The 20,356-nt window shown below is 46.8% G+C and overlaps 1 protein-coding gene across 1 annotated transcript in view; it reads right to left on the reverse strand.

Annotated features, from left to right (window-relative positions):
• Positions 1-20,356, reverse strand: part of Rpn9 (regulatory particle non-ATPase 9) — a 56,417-nt gene that overhangs the window by 14,083 nt on the left and 21,978 nt on the right. Inside the window, exons 7-9 of the mRNA XM_077638137.1 lie at positions 19,075-19,246; positions 17,448-17,527; positions 4,829-4,954 (exon numbers count right to left, since the gene is read on the reverse strand). Of these exons, the coding sequence (XP_077494263.1) occupies positions 4,829-4,954; positions 17,448-17,527; positions 19,075-19,246 (378 nt within the window). The remainder of the gene's footprint in view (positions 1-4,828; positions 4,955-17,447; positions 17,528-19,074; positions 19,247-20,356) is intronic.

The following is a 20,356-nucleotide window of genomic DNA, read 5'->3' on the forward strand; positions in this document are numbered from 1 at the left end:
ACAATTATCGACGGCCTCAATGCTCTCCAAGCCGCCGCCACCATCTCAACCGCCATAAAAATATCTATTTTCGTCTCGCGCTTCAGCTCCAGGTTGAGGAGAACTCTGTCGACGACTCGACGCTTGTATGCGCACTTCACGCTATTAATTATCCCTTGATCCAAGGGCTGAACCACGGACGTTGCGTTTGGGGGGAAGTAGCGGAGCTCCACGCTGGTCAGCTCGACCTCTGCAACGTAGTGGGCCGTGCAGTTATCCAGCAACAGGCACACTTTCCTTTTCTGGCGACACATGTCGCTGTCAAATTCCTTCAGCCATGTAGCGAAAATGGCACGCGACATCCACGCCTTTGAATTGGCAACGTACTTCACAGGAAGCTTTTTGGTGCCTTTAAAACAGCGCGGCCTCGCACTCTTTCCGATGACAAGCGGGTCTCGTTTGTCGGTGCCGTCCATGTTGACGCACAGCAAAAGAGTCAGCCTTTGTTTGCTGTGTTTGCCGCCGTGGCACGCCTGCCCCTTCAGGGCGAGTGTTTTTTTAGGCAGCATTTGGTAGAATAGACCGCTCTCGTCGGCGTTGTAGACGTCGCTGGGGGCATATTTTCCTAGAATGTCGGGCACGTTTTCAGACTGCCAGTCGCCGACTACAGCCATGCTTACGCTGCTCGCTTCACCGCTAAGCACTTTCCCGACGATGCCGTGTCGTTCTTTGAAGCGCGACAGCCAGCCGGGACTTGCCTTGAACTCGTTGTCGCCCAGCAAGCACGCGAAAGAGCGAGCTTTTTGGATGGATGGATGGATGGATGGATGGATGGATACGGCTGAACCCTTTACATCGGGCGGTGGCTCAAGCCACCTAGCCATGTCTTGTGAAATTTTACTCCTGCCTTGCTTTTAGCCACCAATCAGATAACCTTCGCTTGGTTACTTCTAACCTCTTAAAATCCACTTTCCCTTCACTATCCCTAAACCCCAATGCCTTGGGTAAGTCAGCCCCGCTGCCTTCCACTGTAGGGTGAAGCCCTTTACAGAAAAGTATCAAGTGTTCAGCCGTTTCCTCCTCCTCTCCGCACGCAATGCACAAAGTGTCTATCTCCTGGTACCTGACTCTATACGTCTTAGTCCGCAAAACTCCAGTCCTGGCCTCAAACAACAAAGAACTTCCCCTACAATTATCATAGATATTTTCTTTGACAATTTCCTGTTTAAAGGTCCGGTATGTTTCTAGTGCCGATTTCGTCAGCATCCCTGTTTTCCACAAAGCTCTCTCTGTTCCTTTAACCTTTTTCTTAACCGATAATTGCTGATTTGCCCCCTTACTGCTGTCCAGATATTTGCTTGTCAATTTTCTAGTTCGCTTTCTCCATTTAGTGTCAACATTCTTTATATACAGGTATCTGAAAACTTTCCTAGCCCACCGCTTTTCCTCCATCCTTCTCAATCGTTCCTCAAATGCTATCTTACTTCTAGCCTCTCTGCTCTCGAAAGACGCCCATCCCATATCACCCTGTACCCCCTGATTTGGTGTATTGTCATGTGCTCCCAAAGCTAACCTCCCTACTCCCCGTTGCCTAATTTCCAGCCTTGCTTGAACATCTGGCCTCATACACAGGACCGCATTCCCGAAGGTCAGGCTAGGGACCATCACCCCTTTCCAGATCCCTCTTACCACCTCATACCTATTGTAATTCCACAGTGCCCTATTTTTCATGACAGCTGCATTCCTACTAGCTTTATTCATTACATATTTTTCATGCTCTGTCAGATACTCAACACTGTTATTTATCCACACCCCAAGATACTTGTACTCATTCACTACCTTTAGCACGAACTCCTGTATTCTATGCTCGCCGCCCTCTTCATTAAATGTCATGACTGCAGATTTTTCCTTACTATACTTGAAGCCTAATCTATCTCCCTCTGTACTGCATATGTCTAACAACTTCTGCAGGTCTTCCTTGTTGTCAGCCATTATCACTATATCGTCCGCATATATTAGTCCCGGTAATGTCTGTTTAATCAATTCCCCTTGCTTGAAAAAAGATAGGTTGAAGCCTAGTCCGCTCCCCTCTAGCTTGGTCTCGAACCCTTGCAGGTACTACATGAACAACAAAGGGGACAGAGGACATCCTTGTCTAAGCCCCCGCTGTATCTCTACAGGCCCTGATACATTTTTTTCCCATTTTATGAGCACTCTGTTACCTCTATATATATCTTTTAAAAGATTAATTACTCCATTTTCCACATCCAATGTGCCCAATATGTTGGAGCAGGAACAGCGCCATCTATGAAATGTGGCACGAAACCTTTTTACTGCTGGCGCCATCTCGTGAGCTCGACTCAAAATTAAAACTCGATTTGCGCCGCGCAGTTTGAAAAAAGCGACGGGATGAAGATGCTCCGCGCTGTTACCGCTGACTCGCAATCAATAAATTTTGGGGTGCTGTCTACAAAATAGACCAAAAATTAACACTTTTTCACCTTTATTTCTCGAAAAAAGGTTCGTTAAATCGGGACAGATCACGGAATCGGTTTCGTTATTTCGGGTTAGTCAAAGCATTGAACCCTATGGGCGTCTGAGGGGAAATTAGGATACCTTCGTTAAATCGAGATTTTTGTTAAATCGGGTTTCGTTAAATCGAGTTTTGACTGTATCACCATACTTTCAACTTGCACTGCGTTCTGCATTCACTCTTTTTCATGTTCCACTCCGCTCGTTCGCTCTGCCAGTTATGCCAAGGCCGACGGCAAGGGATGCCACTCAACCCACAAATGGACAATTAAGAGCTGTGCTCTTTCAAAGAGAGAGTGCGTTGAAGCTTTGTCACACTCACTGAAGCTGTGTCAACTTCCTGCAAAAATGGCCACCAGAAATTGGAGGAGCCAACATAAATGTGGCCCCGATGTATCTGTGGGGAGTGAGACCTATACCGTATTTACTCGCGTATAACCCGCCCCTACGTATAACCCGCACCCCTAACTCTGAACTCCACGAAAAAAAAAATACCTCACGTATAACCCATAAGTTTACCTGAAAAAAAAAAATGAGCACTAGAAAGATACAACTGCACACTCAGTGATCATTTTGTGTTCAGAACACTTATTGAAACGACCACCACCACATCACTGGTTATCAGATTCTCAATCACCGCAGCTCTCACTGCTGCCCCCACTTAAGGCTTCATCGCTACTCTCAAAGACGTGGTAGTCCTCGGAATCATCCAAGCAGTTAGTGATGGCACATTTTTTAAAGCTTTTACGCACCAAGTCGGCCAGTGTCGCTTTCTGCACATCCACGATCCACTGGCACAGCAATGGAATATCAGGCTTTTGGACATGTCCCGCCGGTGTGAAGGCGTAAAGGCCGTCTGCCATCCACTGGGCATACAGCCGCTTCACGTGTACCTTGAATGGCTTGTTGAGGCACACGTCGAGTGGCTGTAGCATGGACGTCATGCCGCCAGGTATTCCAGGTATTATAAAAAGGTCAGTGCCAGTCTCGGAGAGGCAAGCCTTCACCGCATCAGTGCAGTGGCCTCGGAAGGAATCCAGTACGAGCATCGACCGGCATGCCAGCAAGGCACTAGGCTCAACAACGCTGGCTGAAGAAAGCTTGGCCAATGACGTGGGGAAGAATAAACAGACTATGATTTTGGATTTGGCCATGCCTTTCGTTGGCCCCTCATCGGCCTGACAAGGGTCGATGACGATGGGGATGGCGGACTACACGGGGGAGGCTGCCACGCATTGCCGTGAAGCCGACCTCCTCCCCGAAGAAAAATTCGCAGATAACCCGCACCCCAACTTTTTAAACGCGTTTTTTTCAAATTTTGGTGAGAGTTTTGTGCGAGTAAATATGGTATGTGGGGTATATAACTGCTGCTCTTGCGATTGCGTCGTTGTGCAGCTGTTGCTTTGAAGTGATGACTCCATGATACCTGCTATGCGTACGCGCCATGTACCCAGTGTCAACTCATGTTACGCATTGGAAAAGGGGGCACTCATCTCTTCTCATATGTCGCACTAGTTCCCTTTCGAGATGCGCGGCTACTGAAGCTGCTGTCAGCTCAGACTCGTTCCACGGAGGTCAAGGGAGCCACACATTCTCAGATTAGAAAGGTTTATCATAGCACAATCTGCTTCCGCAGGGAGCTACTGCACATGTGGAGACCATTCTAAGGACGCCAAAAGGCGCCAGGTACCGGTCAGCTGTTTGTAGCCTGCCCCTTCAAGACCAATCAGCGTGTGCACATTGTTCGCATGCAGAAGTGGATCACATTATGCTAAATCTCTCTACTGAAGCACGTTGTCACCGTGCCAGTTATGGCACGTGTGCACTGCAGATAGCGTGGCTGCAGACGCCTAGCAGGCACAGGTCAGGGCGCTGCGCTTCCACCAGTGCACATCTGTTGCCGCCAGCATGCGCAGACCTGCTCAGGCATACATAGGAGTGCAGGTACATGCACGTGATTGGGGCTTTGGTTTCGCTTGCGCTGCAATGCCCCCCCCCCCCCCCCCCCCCCCCCCCCCCGCCGAAAGGGGTATATTGAAGCGGAACCACATGCAGCAAGAGCTCGAGAAACAGTATTCACTCAAGATGAATACTTCGAAATTTCGAACACCAAACATTCAAATTGAACTGAATATCGAAAACTGCACCATTCGACCAAATATTCGAAATTATCAAGCATTTGCACATGCCCAGGCGCGAGCACTAATTCATGCTGCTGTACAAGGAGGGCACTATTTTCCTTCGAAGGTGGTCACGTTACACAGATGCCGCGGAACCGGAAAATGAGTCATTAACAGCTTTCGCTGCACGAGCGTACCTGTTGGGACCATGCTGGCCTCAGGGCCTCGTACTGGGCCAGGGAGCCACTGTTGAAGGCCGTGAGCAGCTCCACCACCCACTGGCGCTCGGTACCTTTCAGGCACTCCAGGATTGGATGGGCCAGCTGTGTAGAAGGGCAAGGTTAAATTAATGGACAGCAAACAATGAAGCATTTAGTCTGCCTTTACGTTGCTTGAACACTATTCATACTATTTTTTTTTCAGGAGCTATATCAACTGGTGAGTGAAGTGCAAAATACTCCACTCACTTACTCAGGGTTCGTAGCAGTTTTAGTTGAAAAAATTCAAGGGTTTTCAAGGACTTTCAAGGCCCTGGCATAGCAATTTTAAGGACCTCAAACAAGGTTGTGTTTAGCAGCTCAGACCAAAAAAGAAATTCTTCAACAGCAAAATCATTCATTTTATTCAAAAAGAAAAAAGGAAAGAGGCATATACCACCTTAAAACACATCAGCAAGTAGACACACATTTCCTTGAAGCACACACTCGTTAAGCACATCAAGAAAGCGCTTGAAGTTTTTCCACAATTGCACGAGCAATTGCTTGAACGTCCTGCATCTTTTCTTTCGCAGTTTTTCTAAGACTGTTTGACTTCACAATATATGTGATGTCATTTGCTGCTTCAGCTTTTTCGGAGTAACTGTCTGCACCTGCCATCAAGTCCACAATAGTTTTTTCTAGTTTATTTTTCTTGTGTCCGTTGGCTTCAATTTCATTTTCAATAAGGCTTCTCTTTGACTGCCTCAACTGCTTAGCTTCTTGCTGCTTCTGTTCCTCCAGGTACGCTTGGTACCGGTTCCAAGCGGCTGAAGTAGATGTCCGCAGCTCCTTTGTTATTGCGACTATAAAGATGCCTCCCACCTTATCTATGGCATCACACACAATTCTTTGCGACACGTAAGACATTTCCTTCGTGTTTTCAATAGAGATGTGGCGGTTAATAATAAATCCTCTTTCTACAGTAGCTTGACGATGACTTAAAGTAAGCAGAACTTTGACCACACCCCAGAGGTTTGAGCATGAAGTAAGGAACTTCAAAAGATTGCAAAAAAACTCAAACTTTTGGAATGCTCCTCAAATGATCCAAGGGTGTGCTTTTCTTCCTGGAGCAACTCTGTGTGCTCGGCGCGAGAACTGCATCTCGCTGGCGCTCGCTCAACCAGTTTGCTTCAATGAGGGCACCCAAAACTTTCCTGAAGCCTGTAAGGCACTCATCAGGCCTTGAACACATCTGCACAGGATCTAAAGAAGAGAGGGCCCTAACAAGAGGGTATCTTAGTGGGCTTTTATCCAATATCTTCTTCGTTGCATTAATCATAAACTGTTTGCACTCCATCTTAAATGCAAACACATCCTTTGCACTTATCTTGGCAGCTTTCACAACTTGTTCTGCTGCATGACCAATGTCTACTTTTTCAAAATGTATACTTTTTCTTTGGATCATCGATGTCAATCTCCAAGAGGCTCAAGATTCCAGCAGACGCTGCTACCACAGAGCACTTCACAAACCTTGTCATTAGTTTTCTCACAACACTTTCAAGGTCCTTTGCTAAAAAGAACACCAGAGGTATGTCAGCTTGGTATTCAGACAAAAATGGCCTGAATAACATTGCAATTCCCAGAGCAAATTGAAGCTTTGCTGGCGTCAGCAGATCAGCGCAGGCATCACACACATGTTGGAATGCAATACACTTAGGCAAACTTACTTGTTTCACTATGGTACATTGCACATACTTGTTCACATGGGGCCACAAAAGAATGACGCGGTCAATAACAGGTACATTTTCAACCCAGCGATGCGAGACAAAGTTGAGAGGGTATGTTGTCTGGCCAGTAACAGAGGCAAAGTCATCTCTCCGTGCAAGTGCATCGTGAAACAGGCCACTTAGGCTTGAAAGGAGGGTATCCAGGCACCACTTGCTGGCAACAACACCTGCTCTGTACGCATTGTGCAGAGTGTGAAGACCACAAGTCCCCAACTCCAGGCACTGAACTTGATAGTTGTTCTGAAGGTGACATTGCAAATTTTTGAAACATTTGAAATTCACATTGGGCCCATCCATAGACAAGTGAACTATTTTTGAAAGTGGCAAACAATCTAAGGCACTCAAAAGCTTTTCCTGGATGTCTTCTGCCGCACTGTGTCCCATGAAGACTGATGTGTAGTGTACATGGTAGTTACACGTTCAGAAACGGCGTCCCAGTACCACACGTGGATATCCATCTGCTTCCGCTGAAGGTAGTCGTTCAATGACTCATCGAACCGGACAGCGTAAAAGCCGCACTGCTCTATTTCGCGCTGCAAACGAGAGAAAATATGGCCGCAGGCCGTGACAAAGGACGTACGCGCATTTCTTTAAACCGCAGGAGAAGGCTTTCGCGATTTCGCTGTCGGGAAACATCTTTTGAAACAGTTCCCCTGTGTGCGAAGACGAATTGCACGAGTAGCGGGAAGCTACCACTTTCAAAGTTCACAGTACTTTGGCATCGGTCACAAGTTCCTTCATACCGCACGCATGACTCAAGTCTGATGACACTGAAGGCATGACGCTTTCCGGTCGCTCACTGACGGTAGCCACCACATAGTTCCGAATCGAGTTTCCTTGCGCTCCATTTTTTACGCTTGCAATGTGCTTTGCGCTTCTCATGTGACTTTTAAGTGCCGACTCGCCCATGGAGGAAGCGTCAAATGTTTTACAATATGCCCTACACTTCGCGCGATGACAGTCCGAGGGATCCGGAGCAATCCACTGCTTATAAACATCATAATGCAGCCAGGACCGCTGAAACTTGCACCTTCCTGGCATAGCGGAAAAACTCTGGAAGTTTTCTTCACAGCACATGAACCACGCTAATCACCAGGAAATGATCAAGAAACAAGTACACTGGATTGACTTGGATTAGGACTCGTTGAATGTGGCCAGACACTCAATTCTGCTAAACCCTAGCTGAGCGTAAAATTCAAGGACTTCCCAGCACCTAAAAAAATTCAAGGGTTTTCAAAGCCTTGAATATAGAGTTTTAAATATCAAGGGTTTTTAAGGGTTTCAAGGACTGCTACGAACCCTGCTTATTTCACGGTAGACCAAGAGACACGCTCTCTACATGAAGGAGGTTATGGAAAAAAGAAAGGCAAACCCCACCACATCCAAGTGACCCCATCATATTAACGACACCCATCGATAGATTATCCCTTTCAGGCACACATTACGTCGCATTGTCAAGAAAAATCTGGACATTTGCGTACGTATATACCTTAAACCCCCATTTTCCCAATAATAATGCAAATGGCTCAACAACTTCAGAAATTCAAGCATGCTGCAGATTTTCACATTCATGAAATTTCATCCTTATTTAAAAAAGAAAAAGACATGCTCAATTAACTAGCTTCATTTATATTGTCACCGACAAACGGTCGAAGCACTCAAACCAGGTTAATTAGACGTTCTGGGCGTGCAAGAGAGCCGGGAGCTCGAGCGAGGAAGAAGACGAAAACTCTAGCCCCTCGAGTGCGCAAGGCATGGCAAGTCCCATATAAAACAGTTCCCACAAAGCTGTTCCCACAATGAAAAATCAGCTGAAATTTCTTTCAGTAAAACATTCAACCTCATGAGAGAAGAAAAATGTTACAGCCCAAGACAGCATTTCCTAGGTGCACTGTAGAACTTTGCGACGTCCATCTTTATTATTTTTATTTTACATGATCCTTCTTTCTAGGCATGAAATGGCCCTCCCATTCTGTTCAGCAGGGATTTCAAATGTAGCTGGCACCACTGACTTCAGGAGAACATCTTCAGATGGTTCAAAAATCAGTTTGAAAGGTCGGGTGCTGCACAATCTTAGGCACTGTGCTGAAAAGGTTACTGATGCAAGTGAATAGATCCTGCCTCCTTGCCTAGGTAGAATCAGGCATGGCGTTACTATAAGACCAGGTAAAGATTAAGGATTTTAACTCCCCGTTTAGCTACGCCCTCCGGGCAAGAAATTTGATGCTGAAAACCTACTTTTGCCCCCTTTCTTCTCATAAAAAAATTAATGAAATATGCATGGTGCAAACGAGGCCATCTCTCCAAGTATTCTCCACATGTACATCTCTGAGCAAGCATCACATGATAATAATCCTGCAATAATAATCCAGCAGGGGAATAATCTGTAGAGAATACCTAATTCTGCAAAACAGGTGCAGGCCATAGAACACCATATTCATGGGCAGGAAGAAAGGTCTGATATGACGATCTGACTCAATGCTGTCATGGCAAAGAAGCCTGCAGAGTGTTCTCATGAAGCATTAAATTAGTCACACTCTCCTTAGTGGCGGAGTGACGTTACAGGTCAGTACTGGAAGGGCACACCTCACACAAGAACAAGATGGTTCAGGAAATGGGCGGAAAGCAGCAGCTGGTGCTACAATACAAGTGGGACCACCATTTCTCTACCGCGACCTCAAGAAGCGTTCGCTGTGGGGTGCTGTTCCGAACACGTCTTTCTACGCGACACATGACGTGCACAGGCCTCAAATATTAGTTTTGTTGCACTTCAAGCCTAGCAGCTTTTCAAATCAACGATGTTGTAAACCAAAGGTAAAGGCATAAGATGATACTGCAACAAGATAGACCATGCAGCTTGGCTCCGAGGCTCATGTCCCTAACGTTAGTTTTTTTCTTTTTCTTGTCCACTGCAGTTTACAATGGAACGGCATGGTAAGTGGGGTCCCAAACCTACTCAAGGGCTATGAGAGAGGCACCGTACTCGTGGGCTCCAGGTTGATTTTGACCACCTGCGGGGGGGTGTTTAAAATGCGCCAATGTCACACAGTACATAGGTGTCTTTTGCGTATTGCTTTCATCTAAACACAGCCACCACAGCCAGGGGTCGAGCCTGCAACCTTGGTTTTAGCAGCTGAACGCCACATTCACTAAGCAACCACAGCAGTTGCAGTTTAAAATATGTAATTCCTAAACACTAATAGATGAAAATTGAACAATAAAAAGGAGACCACTGCTAAACGACTGAAGGAGCGCATGTGCAGCACAGCTTTGGCCAATCTCCTACTCTCCGCAAGCACCGTCTTCGTACACGCCGTATCTATCGCACTTACTTGCGTAATGAACCCAATTGCATAATGAACCCACCAACCACTTTTGTTGCTAAAAATTCCTTTTTTTAATGCATAAGCATTACTTGCCTCATATGTGGCATGTACAGAAAGTGTCCACAATTTCTGTCCACACAGTAACTCAGGTAAGTTCAAAGGAGCGCCGCACAAGCTGCAGCCAATGATAGGAAGTTGGGTAGGTGTGAGGTGCACACCAAATCATTGGGGATTCTTGAACGCGTGTCGACAGTGGTGCGTCGGACAGCGGAGCGCTGTGCGTGCCAGCCCAGCGTTGTGCATGCGCGCGTGCAAATGGTGTGCGTGAGGTGACGGCGACAGGGAGCGTGGCGAGGACGAGGACCGGAGAGCTGACGTGTAAAAAAACCGAGGTGTGAAGGGAGATGGGGCAGCGGAAATCGTGTCATTCAAGCGTGGCAGTGGCAGCCATCGCACGTTGGGTCCGTGCTGCTGTGACCTCCCTTGCATCACCGACGCAAGCCTCCTGCATTCCTTGCAAGTGTGGAGGTGGCAGCCAATGGACTGAGGGTCCATGCTGCCGAAAGGCACTCTTGCATAGCCTACTTTAAGCCTCTGGCATTTCGCGACGCCTTCGACGGGATCTGACTACGTTTCTCCTGCTGCTGCCAAGTTCTTCGGGCGGTTGACCGGAGACCACCGGCATCTTCCTGCAGTCCTCTTCGCTCCTGATATCACCTAGCTCTCTTTCACCGCTTCCGTCGATGCAACACCAGCGACACGTTGCAGTTCATCAACCCGCATTCCGTCCTGTCTGCATGGCATCCCCGCTTTACCTGGGATGCTCAGTACCTGGTGAACTCTTTCTTTTATTTCTGTAGTGTTGTATGCCTGTTGAGTGTGCATTTTTCGTGTTTTCGCTTCTTATTGGCCCTTTTCCTTTAAATTATAAATACGGCTTCGTTCTGTTTTGTTTGATCTTTTTGTTCTCTTTGTTGTTTAGTTCGAACATGCACGTGACATCGTTCCCCTTCAGCAGCAGGGGACGTGTTGCCAATTTGCGACAGTGGGCTCGGGCATAACTTGGGTAAGCTGCGTGAGAAGTTGCTCGGGAAGAGAAACAAGCGTCACACAATCGCTACCGGTGGCTGTGATAGACACCTGCCAGTGCAGTGGTGCATCGCTTAATAAGCGCTGCATCACTGCATTTCACAATGTTAGTGTTTAACGAGAATGCCATCAAAGACATGCAGTATGTGGGGTGCTGTGTCACAGACCCCAAAGTGGCAGTCATGGCCATCAACCCAGAGCTACCACCACAAGAAAAGGGATATCATTCAGAAGGACAATACAGCCGGACGATGGAGAACTTAACCTCACTGAAGGACTTCAACTCCTGAGAACTACTCCAAGACCTTGAGGAAGCCATCACATAAAAATGCATCAATAAAGTTTACCTAAGCTCAGTCACTCTGGGTGTCATGAGAGTCACATACATGCAACCAGTAACACCACCGTAATGAGTGATTCGCTGCTCATATGCATGGATCTCCAAATGGCGTGCAGTTTGGTGGCCAATGCGATCTAAGTGACACAAACACACAGAATACTGTTGAACCTCGCTACAACGGAAGTGACAAGGCGCGCGCAAAATTTCGTTGAGGCGAAAACAGTCCAAAAACACTGTCAAGTTGGACAACACATTCCCAAAACATCATTTATTTCCAAAGAAGTTGGTCAGCTTCTCCTGTTTCTTTTTTTTTTTTGTCACGACTGCTGTGGCACAACTTTCGCACTCGATGAGCAGTTGCATCACGACATCGCCATCGTGAGCACCAATAAATCTGTGCAGCACATCAAATGTTTCCATCACTTTTAGTGCAGATGGTGGTGCTAATTCTCTGCGCCACTATCATCATCCGATGATGCGTTGCTGTGGCGAACGCCCTCAATTATGGCTTCATCACTCAACTCCTCGGAAGAAAGAAACTGCCGCTTCCTAGACAAAGTCGCCATGCTCGTGTCGATTGCACTGCACAAGCACGAGTGAAAAAAACTAGTGCAAAGGCTGCTGCGCCCTTTGGCGACAGATTGGTTGCGGCTCTGGCTTGGAAAAAAACCGGAGCTTGCACCCGCGACTTGCCGCAAGGCAGCCAGCCCGATTGTCATCACCACCAAGCAATGGCAGTCTTCATGTGAGTTTGAATGAGTGGATCAATTGGTTCCAGTGAAAGTTCAGTGAAACAAAGCAGCGTGGACCTATGGAAGTACACAGATGGGCGGCAATATGCTTGTTTTATTGTAAGATAGATTTTAAAACCCGGCTTCACATAGCAAAAATTTCGAAGCGAAAACACGCCCCAAAAATGATTCGTTGTGGTGAGAATTTGTTCCATTACATTTTATGGCGAGCTGACGGTGAATTGGAAAAATTTCGTTGAAGCGACGCTCATTGCAGCGGGGTTCGACTGTACGAGAGACATAATCAACCAAAAACGCACCAACAGAAACAACAGTAGTGCACAATGCTTTCGCATTCATAGCAAGTAAGGAGTTTTAAGTATTAGTAGTAGTAGTAGTAGTAGTACAGTACAAACTCGTTAATTCGAACTGACACCTCGGTCCCTGCGCAGCCCTGTGTATTTGAATGGGGGAAAAGCTACAGTTAATTCGAACTAGAAGACACTGGCTGACACCGCTCCTAGTAGATAGAAGATCACACATAGTGAGTAAAACACGCTCCAAATTTACCAGAGATTTAAAACAATGAAAAAGAGTAAAAAAGCCGAGTGCATGAGACTCACGGAGCCCGCGTTCCGGTGCATGCTGCAGCAGGTTTTCGCTGCCGGAGCACTCGCCCGCACCGTTCCATGTTTTCGTTGTGCCGCGGTCACTGGGTTGCGATCACGTGGCATAAACAACACAGTATGGCGCTTCGGGCGATGCCGGCTTTTGTTAGTGCCGCGAGCGCGAGCTACGTGGACAGTAGCAGGGAGATGTTGGAGCCCTTGAGTGACGCTGATACAATTGAGGCCGCATGCTCCCAGCAGATGTCACAGGGCTCACGTGCAGTGAGAACGGCCAACAGTGATGAGTGCGATGGCGGCACTGAGACTACGGCACCGCCAAGACACTTCTCTGTCAGTGAGAACTTTGACATTGCGCAGGAGCTTTGGGCAAGCTGCAGATGATGCTGATGGAGTCTCGGCAGAACAACCACAAGCAGATGCACTTCGCCAATTACATTTAATTTTGACAACCCTTCCCCGTAAATAAACATGTTTTGGAGCATAAACGGCGTCATATATTCCAGCACTAAAGCTCGCCGCTCACGCGAATGCATTCCAGTACTTGTTTCTGGCGCACAACTGGCCGATCAATTTAATCAATTTATTTCATTTGCCATCAGGACCGGATGAATTTAATTCTCAGAATATGCCCGCCACAAACGTGTAGTAGTGCCTAGCTCGCGATAACGAGTCTAGATGTGACTGCTTCGGGTTTTGCCCGAGTGGTGGGGCGCTATAACCGTTCATTCTAGCGCTCATACGACAATTTGAACTTCGCTTAATTCGAACAATTTTCCGGTCCCCTTCGAGTTCGAATTAACGAGCCTTTACTGTAGTAGTAGTAGTAGTAGTAGTAGTAGTAAGTGGTTTATTAAAACAATAATAAAAAGGAAGGAAAAGATTTTTGCTAGCCCCTGCATCTGCCATCGATACTGAAGCATCTGAGCTGGGGTAGCGGAAATAAAGGATAGCAGGCCGAATAGAGAAATGAAATAAAAGAGGTGAGGGGACAAGGAAAAGAGGACGGGGGCAGAGGTAATATACACAAACTATTTACACAATAATAAATATGCACAGGTTGTGCACGTCATTAGTTCATGATGTCCCAGGTACGTTTTTTAAGCATTCTAACCCGCCGCTGTGGCTCAGTGGTTAGGGCGCTCGGCTACTCATCCGGAATACCTGGGTTGGAATACCTGGGTTCGGACCCCGAAATTATTGAGCCCTCCACTAGGGCACCTCTTTCTTTTCTTAGTCCCTCCATTATCCCTTCCCTTTCTGGTGTCTGCCGATGTGAGACAGATACCAGATACTGCGCCATTTCCTTTCCCAAAAAATCAATAAAAGCATTTTAAGGGGGGAAGAGGGTCTTAGAGAAAAATTTTTTAATATTGGACTTAGCAAAATGAAAACTTCAGCTATTATGTATTTTAGTGCGCTGATTTCAAATATGGTGTCCATTTTTTGTGTATAATATGTCGTTTGTTATTAATTCAAGAATTTCAGTAAATATATTCTGAAAACTTTTTCGAAAAATTGGCTACTCTGATTCAAATAATTTTTATCCCAGTGGATTCTACTATTATTATTGCTTGCAATAAGGGTACTTTCGTTGTTCTAGCCCTTCTGCAGCCAAAGTTACAGTGTTTAGAAGTTCACATAAAAGTGGCGAGGAAAAAGGTGATCTTTTTTATGCTGTTTAATATTTTCACATTTTATTAAGAGTGCTGTTAATGGTTTTATTGCAAGCTTCAATCATTCAGCTTTCAGGTAAAACAAGAATGGTGAAAATCGCGCGGACCAAAGCCGGGAAAAGCTTGTCAGCAGTGTATATGGTGGTGCAGAAAATGAAACTGAGAAAAACGCAAAAAAACAAAATGAAACATTTTGAAGTTGTGTAAGCACATTACAGTGTTTAATTTTCCAAAACAAACAGCTTAGAAAGCCCACAGTGAATAGCCTGAATCACATTTTTGCCGTTGCCGCCGCTTAGCAAGCTGCAAAAATGATTTCGAGGGTGCACACTGTATTGTGAAGCAGTCTGTCGATCGCCACCAAATCTACGACCACGTCGGTAGCTCCACAAGCAATGGCGGGTTAGCATCTACATGCTCGTTCGCTAGCATCCACATCTTACGCTAGGTTGCAGAAATTGCTGCCAAACTGGCGATTTTATCATCGGCATGCTTCGCAATCCTTGTGATTAGCCCTGGGCCCCTGGGCAGAAATGTGCCTACTCTGACCCGCTGCTGCCAATCTCGGCGGAGCCCGCAATTTGCTCCGTGTCGAAGGCGGACGCCGAAGCTGGTAAAGAAGCGCTTATCACGACCGCCGAATTGCACTCCTGTGCCTCGTTATTCCCTCGCTGCAGCCGCGATATGCAGCACGCTCGGAACGAACGCCGGAACGGCTGCCAAGGTCGCGTCATCCACCGGTCCACGCTCAGGCACTCCGCTGCTGCTGGTTGACATCACTACCGATGAACTTGTGTCTTCCGAATGCTTTCTGCAGCCTTTTTTACGTTTTTTCCCAAACTTATGCGAGCTGCGAACTTCCGATACGATTTCACGCCACAGTGGTCTTTTTCAAAATGGCATCGCAGGACGAGCGCAGAACGTTAAAAAAACAGTGGTCTTTTTCAAAATGGCATCGCAGGACGAGCGCAGAACGTTAAAAAAACCAGCGCCGGCCAATGAGGCGCTTGAATTTTGCCACGTGGTGTCCAACAGCCTATAGCATTGCCGCATCTTTTTGTGTCTTTTCTCGGCGACCTATCGCAGTAGACCTTTCGTTCTGGCGGGAAAGAAAGCTGAGGCGTCGCTCTTTCAAACGAGATAAAAGTCACTTAGCTGCGCCGGCTACTTTTGACACGACACGCGATGCAAAACAGGCATTTCTAACTGATTTTCGCGAATTCGCTTGTAAAAATTGCATCTTTGCGTGTCGATTTCTCATGAAATACGCGGTATTCAGCCATGAAACTAGAAATTAAGATGAAAAATGATGAGACATATCCAACTATGACCAAATTGATACGTCGATTTCTTTGCGATTTTTTGGTCCCAAAGACCTGTGTCCCCCCTTAAGGGGATCCTCAGTTCCGCTTCACAGCATAGACCTTGGCATCCTGCAAGTGTTGCACACTCAAAAAACTTGACAGAGCGCCAAAGAGGGCAGTACGCTGCATGCCTGACTGTGCCATCTGCAAGCGCTTAAGCATAGGATAGGAGCAGTTTAAACCAGAATGCTATAAGAGAGCCTCTACACTGAAATACTAAGAAGGAAGCAGGGCCTTCGGGCCCCCAAGCTACTTCGTGAGCTCGAGATCGGGAGCGAAAATGCCAAACCCCTCCCACACAGCCAATGCTTAAACACTTGCATTATACACTCCTAACTGTCCTCCAGAGAGTTTTTTTTTTACTTTGCACAAAAAAACGTGCATATGACCTTCGGGGCCAGTGTTCAGCATGTTTGCCTAATCTCTAGCCGCAATGTGAACAATCACAAGTCATCGGATCGCGCCATGACAGAGCAATCACCTCACGAAGGAAACAATGCTGAACACCGGCAACATGAACGCGGCTGAGCACGAGCTTTTGTTGATGATGGACGGACAGACAGGCAAACGGACAGACGTGCCAGCGGATGTATGTGAAATAGCTACTGTCATAGAAAAATTTGTTGAAACGCTTTTTCCCCAAGTAATGAGCCCTGCCCCAAAATTAATGTCAACTTTTGTGAAAAAAAAAAACCTGGGCAATGAATATCACAGTCATAACTCCATCTGGTGAGCTGGTTAACTGTGCAATGGTCAAAACCTCTAACGGTTTAGAGTAACCCCACACACGCTTAGGAGGCAGCGATCACCCTAAAGATGGCTACTAACCCGAAAACTGTAATCATGACAGGTTCGAAAAAAACCTGTCGCTACCTCGCAAAAGCGTAATCCACACCGAATGACTCTGCCTCTTGATCCCCAGACTCAGACACAGACATCTGGTTTCCAGGTCACGTGGAACCACCAGGGGGTAAAGAAGCCGCTCACAAGCATGCCCGATCTCTTCTTCATCAGCCATCTCTCCGAGGCAATAGCGCAGAGTGTAAAGACTTAGTTGCCTCAATGTCTATGCCAAGTATTTGGCACACTTCAGAAAAGCTTGGCAAACACACCACATGCCGCACAAAGCACTATGCAAGGCAGCAGAACACAAAACTCCAACACCCACAAACACTTTCCTCACAGCTACACCAGTGGTACCTGACACTACACGCACTGCAGTGCCCAAACTGTGGTGAGGTACTTAGTCTGTACCACCTGGTCTGTGCATGCACATTCAATTCCAACCTAGACCCCATACCCAACCCCTCCAAAGAGCGATTGGAGGCCACTCTGCTCAGCGATGACCCTGAACATCAGCAAGGAATAGTAGCGAAGGCTAACACGGCGGCCGCAATCAATGTAGTCCCGGGCTAGCAGGTCCACTAAACAATCTCTTCAATCACCTTTTGTTATAATAAAGAGTTTTCAATCAATCAATGGGTTCATAACACAGTATTACCGTGGTGACTGACAGCAACAGGAGCAATGGCACCCATTCCACTTCCTAGCAACCAAGTCTGCAGCAAGCTGCTGACGCTGCTTTGACACAACAGTTGCATGCCGAAGTGGAGCTGTGCTTTGTGTTCCACGTGGCAAGGCGACCATTGCACAGCAAGCAGACAGAAGGGGTGCACTCACCAGTTCGCCAAAGTTGTAAACGCCTTCCCCCAGCAGGGCAGCCAGGCAGAGGGCAAAGGCTCGCTGCCGCTGCTCGTCCGCTGCACACAACATGATAATTGATGATAGCTTTTATATTTTTCATTTCACAGCGAAGATGTCGCGGTGCTTCACACTTTCACCAAAGCCAATGATTGCATCACCAATGGATACACAACCATGGATGCCACATTTGGCTAAGCTCCCGGTTCTTTTTTGTCCAAATTTGATGCACACAAGCACCCACCACGGTGGTGCACTCGCCATGACATTTGGCAGCTATGGATCCAAGAGGAAGCTTTTTGAAAGCAACAACTTTATGTGCATTATGTTCCAGCAAATTTCTAAAAATGAAACCTACTTTTACAGCTTTATATTGGTACCAGAGCAATAAACATCTGTTTGAAAATGATGCGTAGTTAAACTCATGCCCACAACAAAGTACCAATGGGCATGCTCAATTTACAGCTCACGCGAGTGTGCTGTTTGGAGGATGCATTATTCGGGAGTTCCCTCTGTTTTTATTTCAGAGCAAAATAAAAAGTTTGTCTTGATCGATTTTTACTTGCCATCCCTCCTAATTGCACAGTAGAATGGTTTGGTTTATGAGGTTTTAACGTCCCAAAGCGACTCAGGCTATGAGGGACGCCGTAGTGAAGGGCTCTGGAAATTTCGACCACCTGGGGTTCTTTAACGTGCACTGACATCGCACAGCACACGGGCCTCTAGAATTTCGCCTCCATCGAAATTCGACCACCGGCCGAGATCGAACCCGAGTCTTTAGGGCCAGCAGCCGAGCGCCATAACCACTGAGCCACCGTGGCGGCCACAGCGGAATGAGAACAATCATAGGCCACATGGTAGACCAACATCACCAATTAACCACTGCTGCCATAAGACAGGCACAGTACCCCCACAAACAAACCACTTCCAGTTAAGCTGCCTTATTTGTGAAATTTCTTGTACCCTGTGTAACCCTTACCACATTTTCATGTGTATGAAATAAACTTCAACTGTCAGCCAGTGCTCGAGCTCTTTGTACATAGCATCTCCACCCTTATTCCTTGACAAAATCTTGCACCAAATCCAAACTGCCATCAGTGGCACTTCCAGGATTTCTCATTCCGCTTCATTTATTTTACCCCTCAGGGCCAAAGGCAGTACAGGGGGAGGATACATATCACAAGCATTGAAAACTAAATGCACCACTGCATAAAATATACAATGTTAGAAAAAACCTGGATATACAACATTCGAGTTCTGCAGGAAGGTAGCTGCATTCCCGTGGGGGCAAAGAGTATGAACGATTGACTAAATGCCTGCATTCTTGATGACTCAATGCCCACTTCTTTGAGGCTGGTTGAGGTAGACTGACATGTTTTGAGGGCAATGTATGAGATTATGGTGCAGTGTAGAATGATAGGTGTAAGTTGATAGTGCAGGGTGAAAGTGTAGAGTGGCAGATGTAGGGTGATAGGTGTAGGGTGTAAAAAGGCTGAGAAGGAATAGTTTTCTTGCTGTGTTTTCATGCTGTTGCTCTTTCCCTTTGCGCAACCAGCCACACTTCATTTCTCAACAAGATAGAGAGAGAGAGTAGGGTAAAACGCACGGGGTATGCGTTCGAGTGCTGTACAGCCGAGGAAGCGCAGGGCATCCCGGTAGTAGGCCTGGTGGTCTCCCATCTGCTGGTGGTAGTCGCTGCACAGCTGGTAGAAGCGGCCGTGCACCTCCGTCACCCCAGGCAGGGCCTCCGCCTGCGTCTCCGTCTCCTCCAGCACCTTCTGCAATTGCATAACCCCCCCACACAAGGCAGATACAAGCTTTCAGCAAAACAGTAGCAAGGCCAAACAACACCAGTCACATGGGCGAACCCCATATGATTGAGCAGCATCGGGTTGTTTTATTTTTTGAAGAATTTTTATGTGCTCCAATGCCATATGCGGTGAAGTCCAATGGACACTGAGAAATGTGCCTGTCGCCCTACTGACAGAATGAGGCCCAGCAATTAACAAGGTAAATTTATGTCAAAAAATTGGGCGGACACTTAAGCTCTGCCTTTAAGAATATGACGCAACAGCAGTTCCACTTGCCCACGCTGACACAGACACTGTTTCCGCTTTCACAATCACAATGATTTTGTGAAAGACCACAAGACATACATATGAAGCCCCGCTTTAACTAAGGCCTATGAACATGCCTGCATGGCGCAGCGGTAGCAAGTCTTATTCACAACCCGAGGATCAGGGGTTTCCGCTGGTGCCATCTATCGGAGCCTCTTGTAACAGCCACCTTTTCTACCAGCCACAATCTTTCTATCGCGATGACATCAACACCAACACCAGCTTTTCTGTGACACGGAGCCTTCACACTTTCGTGCAAAAAAAAATTAAGGGCAGTGAAGCAGCACTAAAGTGAATAAGTGGATATTCATCCAAGCGCTATTTTTAATCATAAGCTGTCTGGAAAGGCCTGCTAAACTACTTCACATTAAGCACAATCCACAATTAATTGACAATTTGCAACACCCTGCACTCTGGCTCAGAAGCAGTTATTTTTAGTCAATGAAGGTGACACAAATCAAAGACCATCTCTGCACAGTTCGCAGCAACCATCCTCGTTGTGCACCTCTTGTAGGGCCCTTGTGGTTCTGAACTCATGCAAAACACACTGCAATGCCCATTGAGGCCCCAAAAGCCTCAATGGGCATTGTGACTGAACATCAAGCATCAGTGTTCGATTCAAACTGCCAAGCTGCCCATATAAGGCATAAAAAAGTGCGGCAGTGTGCCTTTAAGATTAGCAACAGCCCACTGCCTGCTATTGCTGTCAGTTCGTCCGAGCGATAGCAGTTGCAAAAACAATCGGCATTTTAATGTTTCACTCCATTAAGT

Source organism: Amblyomma americanum, chromosome 9 (assembly GCF_052857255.1).
Source record: "Amblyomma americanum isolate KBUSLIRL-KWMA chromosome 9, ASM5285725v1, whole genome shotgun sequence".
Taxonomy (NCBI): Eukaryota; Metazoa; Arthropoda; class Arachnida; order Ixodida; family Ixodidae; genus Amblyomma; species Amblyomma americanum.